Here is a 20,435-nt window from a genome sequence, read left to right as displayed (position 1 = left end):
TGCCCTCTTCTCTGCTGCGGCTGAGGTCCCCACGGAACAGAGACGCGGTCAGCCAAGCCTTGCTCAGGACTCAGTTCCTTGGCCTGGATGGGGTCTCAGCTGGAAAACACCTTTTCAGGTGGTAGGTGCAGGACGGGATAAGGGAGAGCCAGAGGGTCTGTAGAAATGGTAGGTAACAGCAGCTGATGACGCCATGAAGGCCTAGCCACCTCATGCCATCGGATCCTGTGTCCCATGAATACATGGTGACACTGGACACAAGAGAAGGCAGCTTCCTTGAGGAGCCGTTTGAAATAGCGCCAGCATCTCAGAGAATGGGAGAGGGCTGAGGAGGAGCCGATTGGTGGGACCATCCCCACAAGAATGAGATAGTCGAGAGACGCTTGGGCCTTCCCTTTGGCTATCAGACTGTCAAGCTAATGTACCTGCAGGAACTAGAATTTCCCTGGGGATCTCATACCAGGAGAAGGAAAAGACTGAGGCTCCCATGCTAAGCAGAGGGCAGCCTGTCTCCATCCAGCTCTGACTTGCCATGATGGCCAGGGCCATCTTCTGACCAAACCTCTTACCTTTTATATAAACCTAAACTTCATGTTAGAACTTGGAAGACGGACTTGGCCTCAGTGGAGGGTATAACTAGACCTCTCTGTTCTCTTCCCCATGGGGTCACACTGAATAAATCTCCCCTTTCTGTTTGACCTCCTCAGGGAAGGTGACTGAGCCCAACCTGGTAACAAGCTGTGTCACCCTAGGCCAGGGATGGCAAGGCCCTGCCTCGACTGTAGTCCCCAGCCTCAGGAGAGAATTTGGACCTCCATCCCTGGCTCTTCTCTATGACTTCACCTCTTAACACATGCGGCTGGCCCGGACCCAAGAAACCTGGCCTTGCCACAAAGCCAGGACACCAGGACAAGTAAGAACAGATCAGACATCTTCTGTCCTTCCCAGACTGGGGCTCCAGGTCAGCCCCACTGCCCTTGCCCCTAGAAGGCACTGGTGAAGAATCTGAGTACCAAGGCTGTCAGCCAGGGGTAAGCCTGCTGCTGGGGGCTGATAGCAAGCTGGAGGGTGAAGGATGTCACCTGCCGTATTTCCCGTGTGAGGGCAGAGGAAGGGAAGTAACCTGATGGCCACTCAACTGTGCTCAGGTGCATGTAACTCAGAGCCTTGCCCTCAGTGACGACCCTGGTAGGGCCAGCAGGTGCCAGAGAGGCTACAGGCGTGTGCCTACCCTCCTGTCCTGGCACACCTCCCAATCTGGTTCCCACACCCAGTGGAGGTGAAACCACCTTGGTCCTGCCTTCTCTGCATGTAGAAGGTTCACTCTGCCTTTACTTCTCCACCAAGCTTCCTCGGTAAACTTCCCTGCATGTGCAGTTTCATCCAAAGAGCTCCAGCTATTCCGACAGGCTGTGGCACACCTGAGTGGTCCTCAGATGGCCCGTATACCAAAGAGCTACCAGGAACAAATATGGATCATCTTGAAGAAACTGCAAGCCCTAGCCTTGCCTGGCTAGACCAGGGCAACTCACCCGAGATCTGTCCGTCCCACTCCCCTTGGCCAGGATCAATGTCCTGGGGCCTTGAGAGGAGATGTCTGTGGAATCAGGAGCCTCTGAGGTCAAGGGAGTGTTCCAGGCCTTTGATTCTCTCATCTAAACCACAGGAATCCACATTTTCAGGGCTCTGTGTCCACAGGGACCTCATTTTAGTTTCAGGTCCTAATGGCAGCCCCAACCCTTCTGTGTCCTCAGCCCTTCACAGGACTCCCTTGCTGGCCTCCAAGTCCTCCCTGTGGCCTGTAGCACCTCCTGTCCTCACGCCCCTCAGCAAACACAAGACATTTCCCATTTGCCTTGATCGCAGAGAAAGAGCTCAGTTCCCCCAGACACCCTGCACCACGCCTGAGAACTTGGGAAGGAGGACAGTCTACGTTCTAAGAAGTAGCAGCCGGCATGGCTACTCTTCGTTTATTAAAATGGCACAGTTGGCTGGGGTTCAGGTCTATGGTTAGTTTATTCCGCCATGTTGAAGGAAGAAGCTCTTCAGGGGGGCATCGAGTGAAGAAGTCGCATGAAACAGGAGAGCCAGCAGATGGCTCACACAGCCTGCACTCCAGGAAGAGAAACTGGGCACAGACCTGGAACACTTGTACTCCTGGACCTCCTTGGGCAACAGGACCTGAAAGGCCCTGACTGGCCAAGGAGCCCCTCCCTCTCAGCTGTTCCTGCCGAGTGCAGGAAAAGGGCCAACGCACCCCTAGGATTCCCAGTCATCCTCATCCTCGTCTCCTGCTGGCTGCTGTGGGGGTGGCAGAGGTGGGATGGAGTCTGACATTCGGGTGAAGGCTCCACCGGGCCCCTCACTGGTTCCAGGTCCTTTTCCAGAGATACCTGGGAGGGAGAGCCAATGAGAGAGACAGTGGAACACTGCCTCACCAGCCTCTGAAGACAGAGATGGGGGAGATGCCTACCTTTGCGCCTCAAGACCAGCTTGTTGAAGAGATCTGACATCAAGTCCCCACCTTGGCTGGTGGCTCTCACTGTAAAGCAACAGGGGAGGGAGAGAATCAGGGATAGTCACACACTATGGGCTCTCGTGCCCCTGCAGCACTCCCGACCTGCTCTCCTTCCATGCACTGGTTACACACTCTTAGAGCTTGCTATGTCCATGGGCCCAGGCCTGGCTTAATGTTTCAGTTCTCAGCACCACTGTATGACAAAGTCGAAGGCTCAGAGGCCAGGCGTTTGGTAGATAGTCACAAAGCAGGAGGCAAGCCCAGGACGTCTGAGTGCCAGATCGGACACGTTACACACAGGTTAACAGGGATGCCACTGGCAAGGACTGCTGACAGACTGCTGAGGAGAAAGCCTCATCCTCAGAGTGGGCGAACCCCAGGTCCTCTCTCAGAGCACCTCACGTTCCTGCACGGCCCCATGGACGATGCTTGTCAAAGGTTCTACTTTCTCATGGTCTTGAGCTGGGAGAGCTTAAGACAGGAAAGCTCCCCCCACCCCGACGGGACAAGGACACCTATCAGGGTAGCCCTAAGGGAGCCTGGTTACTGTAACAGATCCTTGCTCCCTCACCTTGCTCCTGCTCCTTCTGTTTCTTCTTCTCCAGCTTTCGCTCCTTGACACTGCGCAGCTTGGCCTTGCCAATGCCCCCAGCTTGGCGGATGGACTCAAGCAGAGTGGCCCGACCACTGGAGGGGTCAACCACCTCCCTAGGAGCTCCTTGAACAGAGGCTGTAAGGACAGGAGTGAATGACAGTCCGGCACTGCAGGACGGGGAAGGGCTGCCTGGCCTGAGGCTGGGGGCTACCTCAGGATCCAGCAAATGGAGGGGCCTATCATCCACAGGGAAGCCCAGCTCTGAAGCTGCAGCTTCTAGGACTATACAATACAGTCTCGGGTTTCTGCAGACAATGAGCTGAGGGGTCGCGTGCCCTGACATCTCTCCTCCCCTTATTTCAATGACATGCTGCGGCGACAGACCCTGTGAGTTTAATATTGCAGTGTTCTAACTGAGCATCACAAGCCAACATGGATTGTTTGCTCCTCCACGTGGCTGAGACAGGCTGAGAGCTATGATACGAAAGCTGAAATTTGGTAATTTCAAGTTTGTTATAGACCCTTTTCCCAGTGGCTTAACCAGACACAGGGCACAATGCCTTTCCATGGCATCCTCTGTCCTGAAAGTCAGACTCTCAAGGTCTGCGTAGCACAGAAGCTACTGTATCAACCCCGTAAGTCAGGACACCCAGAATGAGAACTCTGTCGATCTCAGACCTAGGACACGGGACCTTCAGAGACCTCTTCAGGGACCCCAGCGTGAGAAAGCTGGAGGTTCTAGTAATGAGGGCCAGCCACATGCACCCCATCTGCACTGCCCCTACCGGAGTGGGCCGCGCTGCTGCTAGTGTCTTCTTCCCTTGCAGCCTGGCTGGGTGCAGTTGCCACTTCAGGTAACATGGGTGGTTGGGAGGCACTGACCAGCACTGTGGGAGCCGGGGGAGGGGGTGGGGGTGGCGGCGGCGGCGGCGCTGCCAGCAGCCCTCCATCCTCTAGTCCTGTAAGGAAAGTGAGAACGAATGAGGGTTTGAGGAAGGAGTCAGCAAGGACTTTCTGGCTCCATCCCAGGGCCCAGCTCACCTGGCTGGAAAGGCTCAGCCACCTCTGTGTGGAAGGCGGGCAGTTCTGGAATGGCACCAGGCGCGGAGGGGGCAATGCCAGGACCCAGGTCTGCACTGTACATGAGGTCGTCTGCGATGCCAGGCAAGTCGGGTAGGTAGGATGGCACATCGATCTCAGGGACCTGGCCCAGGTCTGGCACATAGAAGTAGTTTTCTGGAGCCTGCGGGGTCAGGTGGTGCAGGAAGTGTGACAGCTCTGCAGAGCACAGGGCCACACTGTGACCACAGGGCAGGCAGCGTGTGGACCCACACAGCTGGGCAGACAGAAGCTTAGCGGAGCCTTCCTGGAACGGCCCCCTGACCAGGCCTGCCTGCCTAAGCACCCCGCCCCTACCTGCTGCTCCAGCTGTTCTCTTTTACTGATAGACAGAGGGGCATCGAATAGCTTCTCCTCTTCTGTGCCCAGCATCGTGTGGGTTTTTGTCACTGCGCCAGCTAGAGGGTCCAGGAAGACATACTTCTTGTACCTGTAGAGCGGGCTAGGGTCAAGAGGCCATTGCCCGTCCCGAGGCCGGGCAGGTCCCTGACCACCCTCCCATGCACTAGGGGAAGCACTTTGTCCTTTGGATACCCAAGTCTTAAAAGCCCAATCAAGCCTGTCAGTCCTGAGGACTGCATCAGGCTCAGGGACCCAGAGCTATCCAGGCAAGGCCTCCCTCCCCTCTTGCTGCCGGCCATCTCCTGCCCATACAGGTTTTCTGTGGTGTTGAAGAGCAGCAGGGAGCTGATGGAGCTGATGTTGCTGGGAAGACCCCCAAGTCCCTCCTCAGCTTCATCCTCAGGCTCAGACTTGGTGTTCACACACACAGGGAAGTATTTCAGCTTTTCCTGGCATAGGATCAGAGTGTACAGTTTCAGTATCAGGCTTATGGACCCAACACCATCCCAACCTAACAGAGACCGAAATCTGGGCAACTTCATTCCCTGCCTCCCAGCAGCCATGGCCTCCTGATGTGTGACAAGAGGAGAGCTTTCAGACCTGCAGGGCCCGCTCATCCAGAGGGCGGTGCTTGCTCTGGATCCTGTAACGGGGCCTTTTCTGCAGACCAGGGTCCAGGGCACTGGTAAAGATGGAGCCATATTCACGCAGGCACTCTGGCGCTGGGTACTTGGCGCTAGAGAAGACCTGTGATAGAGAGACATCTCTGAGGCCCAAAATCGTCAAGAGAGCCTAGTAGTCATAGGCAGGCACTAACTATGGGGTGAACATGGACAAGAGGAAAGTGAGGTGCGGCTGAACAGCAGGGGTATAGGAAGATCAAGGCGCCAGCCACAGATCACAGAGGTCATGGCCTACCTTGATGGCCTTCTTGCTGCCCTTGACCTTCTCTATCTTAGCCTGGGCCAGGGAGACCCTCTCCCTAATGGCCTGCAGTTGGTGCCGGCTCAGCTCTACTCGCTGGGAGATCCTATCAAAGAGAAATGTCCAGATTGGGGACTACTACAAGTTCTGCGGCCTCTGCACACCAGGGCCAGCAGCACACCCGAGCCTTGCCAACCTGTCTTCAGCCCTCGACCCCGTAGAGCCTACCCACTGTGCTGCTCTTAGTGTGGTGCACCTGATCTCTGTCTGCCCATGTTGTTCAGCCCAGCGGAACTCACTGCCATGACCTCTGGGCAGAGAAGGGCAGCCGCTGTGGTCTAGTTCTGGTGCCCACATACGCCATCTTAAAAGACGTGATTCCTGGATGCACAAGTGTGTAACCTCAGGGAGGCAGACGGTTGTGATACATACAAGTTCCAGCTACTGACAGCGGTTACACCCACACCTACCTTTGATGGTCATAGGGTCTTGACAGACTTCTGGTCTATGAGAAGAAAACAAGGGCAACAAGGCCAGATGGCCATCCAGACCTTTGTCCTCTCCTAAATTTAACCCCAGTCAGATTAGGAATTGCCCTATACATTATGGATGGCTCACAGAGTAAATATGAGGTCCCAACGTCAGCTCGCAAGACTTGCACAGCTCCACCACTAACCTGTCCCATGAGTGAGGGGTGAGCATAACAGTGCCAAGGACCCTGATGTGTCCTGACCCAGTGCGCCAAACCCAATGTTGCTTCTGGGACACTGAGTCAAATGGAACATTGTGTGACACTCACAGGACCAACCCCTTCCCTTCGTTAAGGCCTTTCTTCACCGGAGCTTCCCTGACCAGACTGAAAACCTGTCCCTGGGACTTCCCTGGCCTAGCCCACTTGCTTTTCCCCACAATCCTTTGTATATCTTGTGTACACAAAAGGCTAGGCCTTCCCTTTTCCTTACCATACTCTAGTCTTGCACAGTGTCTGACACAGAGGCATCTTCAGGGGCTCACACTGCAAACATGTGCTTCCCACCCCATGTGTGTAAGCTTTGCAAACACTCTCACATGCCTCTGGGCTGCAGCAGGTGTATCCCCGTGTGATGCTGACTCTGACTCTGACCATGTGTGTAATGCTCTCCCATCTCCCCAGCCACTGAGAACACCAGTTCCTGCCTGTGACCCCATCTAAACCCTTAGGAAGAGAAGGCCTCTGAGCATGTGCCCCAGGAAGCCACCGAAGCTTGAGAGTCAAAATACACCTGTAGGTGGCTTCTGACAGAATCATTTATCCTAGCAGCAAGAAAAGTAACTTAGGCACCACAGGAGCACAGAAGGATCCCCAATAACATCTCTGGCTTGAAGCTTGAAGCACCACACTGTTTGTTTGTTTTCCAAGACAGCCTTTCTCTGTGTGACCCTGGCTGTTCTGGAACTTGCTCTGTAGACCAGATATTGTTGTTAACAAAATCTCAAATTTTGCCAATAAAGACTCTGGAGCCAGATGCTGGGGTGAAAGCCTGCCAGCTCAGAGAGGCAGAGAAAGTACCCAGCTGACATTCCTCCTCAGCCAACGCCCCCAAAAGAAAACTCCTTTTCCTCGATGACTCAAAAAAACCCTCAAACTGAATCTCCCTCCCTTCTACTTCCTGTGAGTCTCTATGCATCCTCCTGACTTCCTCTTATTCTCTCTGTTTTTTCCTATGTTCACTCCCTGTCAACAGGCTGTTTGCTCCGCTTTTTGACCTAGGGTTAACTTTATTTAATCCTGTTTACAGTACTCAAGCAGAAAGCTCTTGGCTTGAAGGTGTGTGCTAGGGCTGAGCCACACCACAACAAGAAACAGGTTTTTCGAGGCAACAACACAATCTTGGGGTTCACAGTGTGATCAAATACCATGCAACAATGCACTACCATCACCGCCCAGGGGAGCACAACACTTTAAAGAAGGCTCTTCCGGGGAATGAAGAGATGACCATGAGGGTTTCTAGATGACCTGTCCCCCATCTCTAAACAGGGCCCACACTCTCCATGAAGCCAGGCAGACCCCGCCTCTGCAGGGCTTCACTGACCATGCACCCACCACTGAAGAACAATTTCTCCTTCAACTCTCTGCCATCTGTTCTCCTATATCCCTAACAAAGGTAACTGCCACCTCCCCACACCCTAGCAACCCCTAAAGCATGGAGACAAGGGACTCCTGCCTTTGGTGAATGTCTTCTAATCTCTGAGACAGTTCTGAGTAACCTGTTAATTATTCAGACAACTCTCTCTCTCCTCTTGGAACGCTGTAGTGGCCAAATACCACTTGGAGGAAAGGGAAGTAGGCAGGAAGCAAGGATAAGGGAAAGGGTAAAAGGGAAAGAAGCAAGAGAAAAGAAAGGAAGGGGCGGGAAGAAGGATGAAGGAGAGCAGGCGGAAGACATGGGGGACATGGCTGGGCCTGTGCAGGTCGGCATGTCCACACATTCACAGACTCTGTCTAGCTCCCTGGGGACATCAATTCCAGCTCCTACTGAGTGTATCTAAGTTGTGGGAGGCAGGTCACAGGTTCCCTATGTAGGCAAAGGGAGGGGCCCCCTGTGGAAGCATCCAGAGAAATCCCCAGAGGCTCTAGTCCTTCTCTGCCGAGTTCCCACGGTGGACGCAGGAGGCAAGGGCCGATTCTCAGTGCTGAGCAGGCACCAGATCACCATCCTGTGCACTGTGCAGAATCAACTGCATCAGCGCCTGGCAGAGGCTCAGCGTCTCCCACTCAACCCATCTGTTTCCGGAAGTGGTTCCCAAGCAACTGCGCCATCCTCACTGCACAGGACCAAGCATTGAAGGCCCCACAGCCTGTAGATGGCTGCAGCAGGGACAAGGGGATGAACGTACCCCATCCCTCCCTGACTCCATTTTCCCGAGTTCCCTGTTCTTATAAGCTACTGCTGCTTCCCTTGAGACGTTCCCTCTCCGGTCCTCTCTGCCTCCTAGGCTGGAACTACAGCCTTGACCCTGTCTTGTCCTGAATCAGTAGCTCTGCAGGCTGGCCCTGGGACCCAACCACTCCTCTTTTTGTCCCTCCTCAAGTCTTCTGCCCCACTGTTCCTCTGTTTCAGAACCTCACATGGTTCTGTGAGTCTCCAGGATAAATGATGCAGCCCTGTCCAAACACAAGAAGCCCCGTAGACCTTAGTTACAGGCCCCAACTTTTCACCCAGCCCCGCTTACAGTCAAGCCTCCTGCCTGAATTCTCCCACAGGATGACTGCGGACAGAGCAACAGCAGGCAAAGTCCCCAAGACTCACAGCCCTTTCTGACATAAACAAGCTGACAGCGTGTTCCAAGCACACATGTCTGCAATCTTGACCATTTACTATCCCCGCACATCAGGGCCCCTCCTCTACGGCCTCCAAGAGACCATACTGCTTGCTAAATTCAGGCTCCTGTCTGGGCCTCCAACCCTCGTTTCTAAACGCCATCGATGCCATTTCTGTTCAGATCTGAACCCTATCCATAACCTCTCCATCCCTCTGAACTCTGCCTGGCCCTATGTAGGAGTGAGTCTTTTTTCCTCCTAATTCAAGTAACATTCCTCTTCCTTGTGAACTGTAGCTCTCACACAAGCTCAATCCCAGGCTGCAGGTAAAATCTACCCAGAACTCTAGACAAATGCCTGTAACCTGGAGCCAGGGTGATTGGTGTGTGATAACTCCTTGGTAGCAGCTCTTGATTGCAGAAGATAGGCAAATCCAGCCAGGCTACAAGGGCTGGTGCTACGTCTACAAGAAGTGCTGGCACAAGGAAAAACATCTTTCCTGCTGGACCCTTGTCTGGGTTTGAGAGCTTTTCCCTGACTGGCTTCACCATGACATCACTAGAGCAAGACCTGTCTGTGAACACAGACAATCCAGAAGTCACAAGGGTAAGGGGGACAGGAGATGGGGAGGGGAGGGGAGGAAAGCAGGGGGAGGGAGAAAGGCCATGATGGCATCATTTAAGCCCTTCATTGCAAAAGCCTGTTCCATTCGATCTATTCATTACTTTGTCCGGAGCCATTCTGTCAAAAGCAGCTCATTAGGCAAGTGGGCCTTCTGGAAGGTGATCCAGTATTTTGCAAGGTCTGTACCATGATGCACCCCAGAACTGCTTCCAGTCTCTGACATGATGTCAAGAACCACTGATTTGGGGAAGTTCAATAGGCATGAGCGCTGTCTGGAAGAAATCTGTATTCTGCAAGGTCTGTACCACAATGCACCCCAGAACTGCTTCCAACCTCTGACAACCCTGTCATTTGTGCACTGCTGCATTTCTCTAAAATCTGGCATGGTGTGAACCCTCACTTTCTTACCCACTCTGACTGGACAAACTTCCTACGGGATCTTATTGAAGATGCACTGCTGTTCAGATGAATTAATTCCTGATTATAGAATTCCTGATTTGATTCAAACAACTTTCAAGTTAAATTGTTAAATTTAGAACTTCTAACACAATTTTAGAAAGTTTATGGCTGCTATAAATACGTTTGAGAACCTCCAGAAGCCTCACTAGGGCACAGGCTTGGTGAGTCTTCGCTCACGAATCCTGCTACACACCATAAATTTAGGCGAGTTGGTTCAAACTTCCCATGAACCCAAAACAAAGTGGTGCTACCAAGAAATGTTTAAAATAAGTACAACCTTGATGTCATTAAATACAAACTGAGCTCCTTTTGCATCATCCATTGTGTGTGTGTATGAATATGTGCGGGTCTATATGTCTAATTGTTTGTCTATATTCATGTATGGGCTGATACTGTGGACCTAGCAGCCTAAAGTTGCTGCAGTTTCTGCAGAAGAGATGCTAGCTGAAATCACACCAACATATGGAAGCTTGTGGGAACTGGTTGAAGTAAAAATTCTTAACTTCATTGGCATTTTTCCCTTGAATGCTTGTGTGATTTTTTTTTTTTTAATATCTTACTTCCTGTTTTCCTGTAGATTCACTAATAAATTAACAGAATCAGGACTCTGCCATCAGCAGATACACTTTAGCCTAATTGGAAATCTCCACAAAGAGGCCTCTGCCTAGCTAAAATAAATACATCTGAAAAAACAAACAACAACAACAAAAACCTTTTCTTGGTAGGAGGAATGTTAGGCGAAACACAAGGTGTGGACAACCAGGCAGGAGACAAGATCATCGCAGGTCACTCATGATCAAAGAGAGGACCTGGGCGCTCACAAAACCTAGGACCTGACAAGGAACCTATAGTCACCATCAACTATATCCTTTAAATCAACACTGAATGAAGATTCACGCCACCAAGACTGTTCTAGATAAGTTCTGGAACTCAGACAACTGCGTCTCTCAGCTCTGCTGCAGCTTGGCTGTGTCCCTTATGGTAAAGGCTTGCTGGCTACCTGTGATAGTACTAAGGAGACAGGGCTCAGCCGGGCAGTGGTGGTGCACGCCATTAATCCCAGCACTGGGGAAACAGACAGGCAGATCTCTGTGAGTTCCGTGCCAGCCTGGTCTACAGAGTGGGTTTCAAGACAGTCAGGATACAAAGAGACCCTGCCTTAAAAAACAAAAACAGGGGACTCAGGTCTGGAGACATGACTCACCAGTTAAGGTTAAGAGCATCGACTGTTCTTCTGCAGGTCCTGAGTTCAATTCCCAGCCCCTACATGTTGCTTACAACCAGCTGTAACTGTAGTCCCAATGGATCTAATACCCATTTCTGGTGTGCATACACATACAATAAATTTTTTAAAAAATTAAAAAGGAAGAAGTATCGGCTCTTTTTAGAGGTGGAGCCTAGTGCTAGGAACCTAAGCTACTGGAGTTATGTCCTTGAAAAGAATACAAAATCCCAGCCTCCTCCTGCTTCTTTACTCTCAGAACTCACATTTGACTCCTTACCCCCACACTCCACCAAGATGCACTGTGCTACCAATAAGCAGCGTGGCCAACAACCACACTGAAGCCCACCGACTCTTGAGTCCAAATGAACCTGTTCTTCAAATCGACGGTCTCGGGTCTTTTGTCACAGTGATAGGAAACTGACAAATACAAATTCAACACCACCAAAGACCAGGAAGGCCCTCCCACTTCTCCTGGCTCCAGACTCCTTTCAGGCCTCCCCGCCTTATGGTTCCCACTCACAATTTCTTTAGGGACTGTTACTCCTCACGAACCCCCTCCTCCACCCCTCTACACCTGCCAGGACTTCCCCAGTAAGTGTACAGACCCTGACCCTCTACCACTCACAGAGATAGCAACCTTCTCGCAATCTGCTGCACACTTTCTGGGCTTAATCCTGTCTCTGTCATCTGTTGAAGTCTCTTTGGCTTTAAAACAAACACACACACGCACACACCCATTTACTTATTTATTTACTCTGTGTGCGTGCATGGGGGCTTGGGTAGCACGTTCTATAGGGTGTATGCAGCAGTCAAATGACAACCTTTGCAGAATCAGTTCTCTCTGTCTACTGTGTGGGTCTTGAGGATGAAACTCTGATCATCAGGCTCAGTAGCAAGCGTCTTAACCCGCTTACTACATGGCTTTATTTTTCTGCCCAAGTTTCCTGTCTATAGAAGAGAGGTGGCCAGGCATGATGATAGATGCCTCTGACACCAACACCTGGAAGATGAAAGCAGGAGGATCAGAAGCTCAAGGTCATCCTCCAACACACAGCAAGTTCACTGTCTGACTGGGTCAGTGATAGCCTGGGGGGTTAGAGTTAGGGCTCTGCTGGATAAGGCTGAAGTTACTTAGCTTGTTCAGTCTATGATGATAGACTCCCTTTTCTCAGCTGGGTTTTAAAGTCTTCCCTGATTTGGGGGACTCCAGGTCTCGTAGGGAGCTAAGGAGCAGCACATAGCCCTCAGGGCAGATACAGACCAGCCTTTCCCTGGTAAGGAAACTGCTTTAGCAAGCATCTAAGAATTCCTAGAAATGCCCCAACCTGCTAAGGATCTTAGTCCAGCAGTGACCTTCAACTGTACTTGGAGATTCCCCTACAGGATAATTAAGCACTGTATTTTTCTTCTCGTTAAGTATCCCTGACCTCCTGACCCCAGTGAAGCAAATACACTAACCCTCAAAATCCCTCCCTCTGCTCAGGGTTTATATTGCTCTTATGGTCTGAGTTGTCATTTACCCCCGCCAGGCCTGATTAGGGCTGCCCTCCTACCTGCTGGGCCTGGGCCTCACTGGGCCCGGGACTCACCAGGCCTGTGTCTTGGCTGCAAGCCAACCAGACATGGCCCTTGGCATGTACCTCTATCATGCTCAGCACAGCAGCTTGACCAAGAGCTGTAGCACTTTGGCTTTAGAACGCCCAAGCTTCTGTTGCCACCAGCAATCTCATGCAAAAAGAGCAAAACTGTAACGCTCTCTGGAAAACCTTTTCCACACCCTGGTTTAGTGCACTCAGGCCTCACCCTGAAGTGCTCTAGCTGCCCCTGAGAGAAACGGAATCCCTGCTCTCCATCCAGAAGCCAAGATCCAGGATGACAACCAGAATCCAGGGTCCGCCAAATGGAGACTGAAATACCCTATTCCTTTGCTCACCCCCAAAAGAAGGAAGGATAACAGTAGCTCCAAGGGTTAAAAGAATTAATGCAGCTAGATCAATGGTGGGTAATGCTGTATAAAGACATTTAGTACAACTGTAGTTAACTAGTCGCAAAATCAGTTACAGTCAGGTCAGCACACCGTGACGTTTTAGCCAATGAAGGACCGCAGTCATGACCCATAACATCACAATAGAGAAGAAAACCTCCCCTCCCCTAGCTGTAGCTATGGTAATGTTGCTATAATACAACATTAATCCTGGGTTTGATGACATACTAGTGAAAAACAGCTGTTTAGCCAGGAGCAAAAAACACAGCACATACAACTATGCCCAATATAATATATATAGTGATGATAATGAAAGAATCAGACTAACTTTGTAACCTATGTTTCTTTAATTGCCTTATAACTTATATTTTCAAGTTTTAGGCCCATGTTAATTAAAGCCTCTTAGTGCTTCTCCAGAGAGCCGAGGAATGTAAAAGTTCCTGACATTAGCCATCTGTGAGAGCAGAGATAAGGAAGAGAACAAGCAGAGATCTCTACTAAATGGAGAGAAAATCACCAGCTGGCGCCTGTGAGATGAGCTTTGTTTGGAAACTGGGCCAAATGGCCCCAATCCTTCTCCTGACCTTTGATCCAAAGCCTGTAACCCCCACTCCTCAGAACAGACACGGGATGAGTTAATCACTCTCCCACCTTTAACTGTGGCTATATCTCATATGGCAGGAAATTCCAAACTGACTTGAAGATCAGATATTTATGACAGGGCTGACCAAACCTAAGGGTGCCCCGAACCAACCAATCATTTTAAAAGCTAAATACCTCATCCAATCATGAATTGCCAAGAAGGCAACCCCTAGAATTCCCCGAGCCTTGTCTTTTAAAAACCTAAGGTCTTTGTCTCCTGGTGCCACTCCTTGCTGACCAGCAGGAGTGACCCCATTGCGCAATGGGCAAAATGAACCTCTTGCGATTTTGCATTGATGGATGATTAGTTTCCTGAGTTCTCTTCATACCTTCTTATATTTAGGCTCTTGCTGGGCCTAACAATAATAAATGAGATCCACTGTCTTATGTCTTTACTGAAGTGTAATTGCTATTGTTATTTTAGAGCATATTTCACCTCCTTAGTGCAGTCTGCTGTTACTGAGTCATGCCAGCATCAGTTCCGTCCATCTCACTTTCACTGTGTGTCTTGACAACATTAAGAGACGCCTGCCGTGGATGACCCAACCATCTGCATCTGTAGCAAACTAGCTTGTTCACACAGGGACAGAACCATCGTGTGACCCGTTCCTCAGTACGTAGCTGGAGCTAAGGAAGGCCTGACAGCGCTTAGGTCTGTCGTCCCAGAGGTTACGCTCTAGTTGGAAGGGGACAGTGCCATACTCCATGCACAGGGCCCTAGGCCCAAACCCCGAGTCAGGGCTGGCTGACCTCAGGAGCCAGGGAAGGACACAGTCACATGGGAAGAGCCTAGAAGCACCACTGCAACCCACAGACCCACAATCCTAAGGGGCTACATCACACAAGTAGGTGGTGAGCTCTCAGGCACTTGTAAGAATGTTTCCAAGCTGGACTTTTCCCTCATACTTGTTCCACACTGGAAAATAGTTGGGTCATTGAGGACGGTGTCTGTAGGAGGTACATTCCTAGGGCTGCAGAGAACCCTGCTTGGAGGAGGATTTCAGGCCCTTTATCAGGTCAGCTGGTAACAGGTCCCACCTGCTGAAGATGTCTCCAGAGATGTTCTGTAGGTGCTGCAGGGCATCCGCCACCTGCTGGATTGCCTCCTCCCGCCGAAGGTCTGGCTGGATGAGGGGCACTGCATAGGGCTGGCCCACCAAGGAGTGCTGGGTGTTCACGGGTGTCATGATGCCTGTGGGCGGGAACCAACACATCACGGACATAGCCCCACATGCACGCCTTCTACCTACTAGCCACAGCAAACACAGAAAAGGTAGTCATGTCACACGTCTGTAATCCGAGCACTGGGGACACAAAAGCAAGAACTTCTGTTGTTCAAGGCCACCTTCTGATAAATAGAAAGCTCAAAATCATCCAGGGCTACATGAGACACTGCTGGGGGATAGGGCTTATCACCTATAGGAACTAATTTCTATACAGCTTTAGGGTGTGTAAGTATCATGGGAAGCAGAGAAAGAACTCTGCAGAGGCCTACAGAATAGAGAAGACTGAAGGCAATGGCGGGAATTCATAATTGGCAGAGACTAAGATTGAGAAATCCAGGGCACTTGGTACCCTGCTAAGCATCCTATTTAGCACATCAGTTCAATTCAACCTCCAAAGCAGAGAACAGCACAACCATGGCCGCAGAGCACACAAGAGACAGGAAGCAGACTGGACAGGATCACCCAAATCTACTCCTGAGTCATTTCTGCACTGAGGAGGCAGAGGTGTGAACACCTGGGTATCTGAGGAAGTCAGAAGCATTGCCTCAGACACATGTGACAGTGGCCAATGCCTCTAGGAGGAGGGGCATCCATGCTTTGCTCATCCAGGCCAGAGCCAAGGGGTCCAAGAGGTACAGACACTGGTAAATGTCAGGGAGGAAAATATATCTCCAAACCGCAGGACCAGAGCACTCTATTTATATTGGGGACAATGAACTCTGCTCCCTAGAGTCACTAAAGCAGCAATCACACTTAAGATAGCATTGATCTGACTGGTATGGGATGCGCCATATACAATTAACATTGAGGCACCAGGCCCTGACAGTTAGGGCCAACACCAGGCCCTCACCAGAAGACAGTGAGGAAGACATTCATTAGGCCTGGCCCCAAGCCCCAGACTTCCTCTTGGGCACCACACTGGAGCCCTTGATTCCAGTGGAGGTGTGAGTGCCTTTGGGTTAAATGTGACAGAGGGACTGGAAGGCTTTATTGGGCCTTAAAGTTGCTGTTGGACTTTCTGCAAAAAGCTTGCCTTTTCTTCCTATAATCCCTTCCATTCTTTACACTGAGAACTGGCCCCTACTCTCAGTTGTTAGTCCCAGTCATAAAAATCAAGCTGTGACCCCCTCGTGTACCCTAACAACGTCTTTACCAAGCTAATGCCTGTTCTCGGCTCCTCCTGCTGCTCTCCTGAGCTCTTCCTCCTATGCTACTGGCTCTTTCCTAGCACCCAGGGCCAAGACTTGTCCAGATCTGAAATGATTGATCCTTCTGTTCTTTAGCTTTTTCTTGGCACCAGTTCCAGGACATCCTCAGCTTCCCAGTCCTAAGCCTGCCTTGTGCAACCATCCCGGCCAGTGTCATTCCTCCTTCTGCACTTACCTTGTGGAGGCAGGTGCTTCACAGCCATTCCAGGAACCTAACCCTGTATGAGTCCAGACCCTTTCAAAGCTGTTTCCTCAACTCTTGAACTGGTCTTGAGGCAAACTTGCAAGCCATGCTGACCTAAATCCAAGCCCGAGGGCTCCCATCTTTAAAATCAGGAGACAGAAACAGAAAGTTCCCTCTATGGCTCACTGTGTACGTGAGCCTGAGAGTAGGACAGACACATACGCTCTAACAAGGAAGTAGCAAGTCCACTTGAAAACTACGATGTGAACACTGCAGTTTACTCATTTTGTCTGTAAATCCCGATTAGCTACTAAGTGCAGAGCCTGATCAGAACACAGATGAGTACAACACAACACCAGACAGACACACAGCAGACAGGCTCAAATACAGCTGAATCCCCTGTGTTGAGAGTGTTGTGGCGTTCGAGTCCACTGGGGAAAACCAAAGACTTGCTTCAAATTTAGATCAAATGAATTAATCTATTCTTATAGCTAGCAGGACAGCAGCCTTAGAGCCAAGCAGCATGCCATGCTGGGGGTGGGGTGGGAAGGCACATCTAAAGGAAGAGTTTAAGAAGGTGATGTTTAAGGTGGACATTACAATTATCTACGGAACCCACAGCTGGGCAAGAACGTCATTTTACTCCCTCAGCTGTTCTCTTTCCCACTGTACAGTGATAAAAAGACCACTTCATCCCTCCATCCCCATCACCACACACAAAAGGCAGATGCAAAGAGATAAACAGCAAGTTTACATAACAAAAAGCAGCAGTTAAATACCTAACAGCAGGAAACCCACTATGCTAGTCATTCACCTGAGATCTGTCTGCCTCTACCTCCCAAAACCGAGCACCACCACACTGGCCCATTATCCTGTTCTTATCTCAACAGGTCATTCTGGGGAGGAAAGGTCAACAGCCCTTAAGGGATGCCTGGTTCCATATTGAGTTTCTTTAGCCATCACCAGGGAGTTACAGGTAAAATTATGACACAGTGCTGAGCACTGTGGGGCAAGTGTTATTAGCTGACTGGGCTAGCGCAGGCAATAATGCAGGGCCATCAGGTTAGGGCTGGCTGTCACAGCCCCACCAGGGCTCTGACCCAGCTGTGAATTCAGCTTTTACTGTAGAGCACTGAGTTAGGGAAGCGGCTCTCCATCAAGTGTAAATAACAGCTGGAGTTGGAGCACTGGGCTTGCAGCAGGAAGGCAAAGGATATCTCAGTGTTTCCCAGTAAGAATCCTAGGAGATGCAGCAAGAAAGACACGGATAAATAGAAGCCAGTGGGGGAAAGCACTGACTCTCAAAGGGAGGTGTTTAGACTCCAGCCATGCATGTGACCCTGAGACCTGGGCTGTCCAGTGAGGTGACAAAGTGGCATGCAGCTGACGAGCTCTATGCAACCAAAGCCTCCCAAGTAAAACATCTTTCATATTTTATATTGGTTACATGCCGAAACTGTCACATATTAGATTTAGAGAGTTAAATTAAACATACTGTTAACGTCGCCCAATTATTTTCACTCTGAAAATCACACGTGTAGCGAACATAACCCAATTTCTTCCTTATCCTTTTCTCAACGCTGTCTGCTTCTAAAGAATTAATTCTCAGGCTGATAAGATGGCTCAGCAGGTCAGTGCTCTTGCTGACAAGCCTGCTGGCCTGAGTTGGGTCTCTGTGACCAACATGGTAGATGGAGAGAACCCACTCCCAAAAATTGCCCTCTGACCTCCATATATTTAACAAGACACACATGTACTCACCCACACCACATACACATTCATATGCACAAACACACACATGAAAATTAAATATTTTTTAGGAAAAAGACTGTTGTTCTTTTTAGGCAAGACATATCCTTGAATGGGCTTTGGCATAAGAATCAAGATTAATTGTGACATTGTCATTTTAGTAAAACTTCTATGGTGTAGGTAGCTCTTAAGTGGCTATCGTTTTTTTGGTTTTTTTTAAAGATTTATTTATTTATCATGTATGCAGTGTTCTGCCTGCAAGTACCCCTGCACTCCAGAAGAGGGCATCAGATCTCATTATAGGTGGTTGTGAGGTGCCATGTGGGTGCTGGGAATTGAACTCGGGATCTTTGGAAAAGCAGCAGCCAGTGCACATAACCTCTGAGCCATCTCTCTCCAGCCCCCTTAAGTGGCTATCTTTATTCAACTTCCTTCAGGAGTAAAATATGCTCTATTGCCACTTCTAATACTAAATACTACCCATAACTATTCTACCAGTTGCTAATAATAGCTGCAGATACCACAGAGCAATTCGGCCAGTCCGCCTCATTTCAACAGTTTTTCCCTTTTCACTCTTAGTATCCATGAATTTATCAGTACTCCCAATTTTAAGTGAGGAAGTTTGGGCATGCCAAACAATATTTTCAACAGTAAAATGCTTAGCTTGCCCTCAATCCTGGATAGGAATCAATTCTCTAATTCAGACTTTGTTATTTATCAGAATGTTCTGTCATTTGTATTCATAAATATGGAAACCGTTTTAAGAGTTCACATTTTCATTTTTTTAGTCCCAACTGTCAGACAGCTTTATCTTGATACTCTGACTTGGTGGGTCCTGGTGTTAAGGGGAACGAGAGACTCTGTTTTGAGCCCCACTGGTCAGCCAGCATCAGGGCAACTGTTCATCTTCACAATAAACTCTTTTAGGAAGAGGTGGAGGGCTCTCCCTGCAAACGTCTGGGGCGCCACTGTCCCGAACTCTATCCTCCAGGGCTAACAGCCATCCTCTTCACTGGGGCAACAATCACCACTTCTAGTGTGAACTTCAAGATAGGCCTGTTGATTACTGACATGCTTTCTGGGGTGTGTGGGTGTGTAGGTGTTCTGCCCCTCCCTCCCGAACCCTCTGAGCTGGTGCATACAATTCTGCCCTAATTGCACATCACCTAGTCGCCTCGGGGTACACACCGGAAAGTTAACTGAGGGGTGACTTTCTGGTGATTCCGTGCTCTGGTCACACATGTTCAGTAGGTAAGCCCTGTAAACTCAACGGTTCCGCAGCAAGGGGGGCTTCCGGGGAATTGTACTTTGGTATGTCATCCGGGCCCTGTAAGGAGGGGGTAGATGTTTGTTTGCGCTCTCTTCTACGAGGGGAAAGTTTCCAAAACACCATCTAAAACGGATTGAAGGCGACCTCCTTAGTGGGGGAAATAGTAAATAGCTGAAAACTAAAAGCAATTTACCAGAGGTCGTCTTTATGTGGGTTTTGTTCTGAGACAAAGTATTTCCTCCCTCCTACAAGGGACTGCAGTTCTATGTTGGCCAGATACCTGCTGGCTCATTTCCACTGTTCAGGCATCCCATGAACAAACACATTCCCGAACCATGGTGTTGATCGATAACTTTTCTATCTATATTAAGTTGACAGCGTGAATGACGTTTCTAGCGGCCGGCGCTTGGCATCTGGTAAATAGTCCGGACTAATACAGATCACCAACGCCCAAGACGCGCGTGTCTCCCGTGCAGTTCCGTGATTTCACAGGTGCCCTGGACCCGGGTGCACATCGTCCTCCCACACCCTGCTCCCCGGAAACGCCCGGAAGCGAAGGGGCCTCTTCCCGGCAGCTCGAGTGCGGCCCTTCACGGCCTGTCCCGCTCCGCCCCGCCCCCGGCGCCCTCACTCGCCTGCAGCCGACCCGCCGCAGGGTCGCGGCCTCCTCGGGGTCCCAGGCTCGCCGCCCACACCGAGCTCGCCCGGCTCGCCGGACCGAAGGCTGCGGCTCCGGGCTCCCGCTGCCGCCCGCAGCCCCGTCCCGCTCCGCCCCCTCCGCGGGCCCCGATCCTCCCGATCCTAGGATCCGCCGGGTCTCAGCTCAGCTCTCGACTTCCGGCTCTGGGGAATGCTGGGGGAGGGGCCCAGGCCAGGAAGCCGCCCTACTCTCTGTGCTCGCGGAGTGTGGGAGGCCGAGATCTCTTCTGTTCCAGCTCCAAGAAGCCAGCGCCTTACCCTACTACGCGACATCCAGTGGAAGTCCCCCAAACTCCCCCTCGTCTCCAGCCATGCATACTCGAATGGCTTAATAAATCTTTAAAAAGAGCCTGCCTTTCCTGCGTT

General features: G+C 50.6%; 1 protein-coding gene across 2 annotated transcripts; it reads right to left on the bottom strand.

Moving 5' to 3' along the window:
- Nucleotides 1–1,997: 1,997 nt before the first annotated feature.
- Washc1 (WASH complex subunit 1) lies at nt 1,998–20,216 on the bottom strand. Of its 2 annotated transcripts, none has more exons than XM_055620717.1 (11): nt 20,006–20,216; nt 14,772–14,925; nt 5,493–5,604; nt 5,175–5,321; nt 4,887–5,023; nt 4,530–4,662; nt 4,155–4,356; nt 3,899–4,072; nt 3,090–3,248; nt 2,474–2,542; nt 1,998–2,393 (listed from the first exon to the last, which is right to left on the bottom strand). In XM_055620717.1, the coding sequence occupies exons 2-11, from the start codon at nt 14,918–14,920 to the stop codon at nt 2,260–2,262; spliced, it is 1,416 nt and encodes a 471-aa protein (XP_055476692.1). In that variant the 5' UTR covers nt 14,921–14,925; nt 20,006–20,216; the 3' UTR covers nt 1,998–2,259. The 2 variants fall into 2 exon arrangements, with proteins under 2 accessions (XP_055476692.1, XP_055476693.1); XM_055620718.1 differs by lacking the exon at nt 20,006–20,216 and adding an exon at nt 19,289–19,424.
- Between the last annotated feature and the right edge of the window lie 219 nt (nt 20,217–20,435).

The sequence above is a fragment of the Psammomys obesus genome, unplaced genomic scaffold (assembly GCF_907164565.1).
Source record: "Psammomys obesus unplaced genomic scaffold, mPsaObe1.curated_primary_1811, whole genome shotgun sequence".
NCBI lineage: Eukaryota > Metazoa > Chordata > Mammalia > Rodentia > Muridae > Psammomys > Psammomys obesus.
The sequence above is the reverse complement of the archived record's forward strand: the minus strand, read 5'-3'. Positions and strand labels throughout refer to the sequence as shown.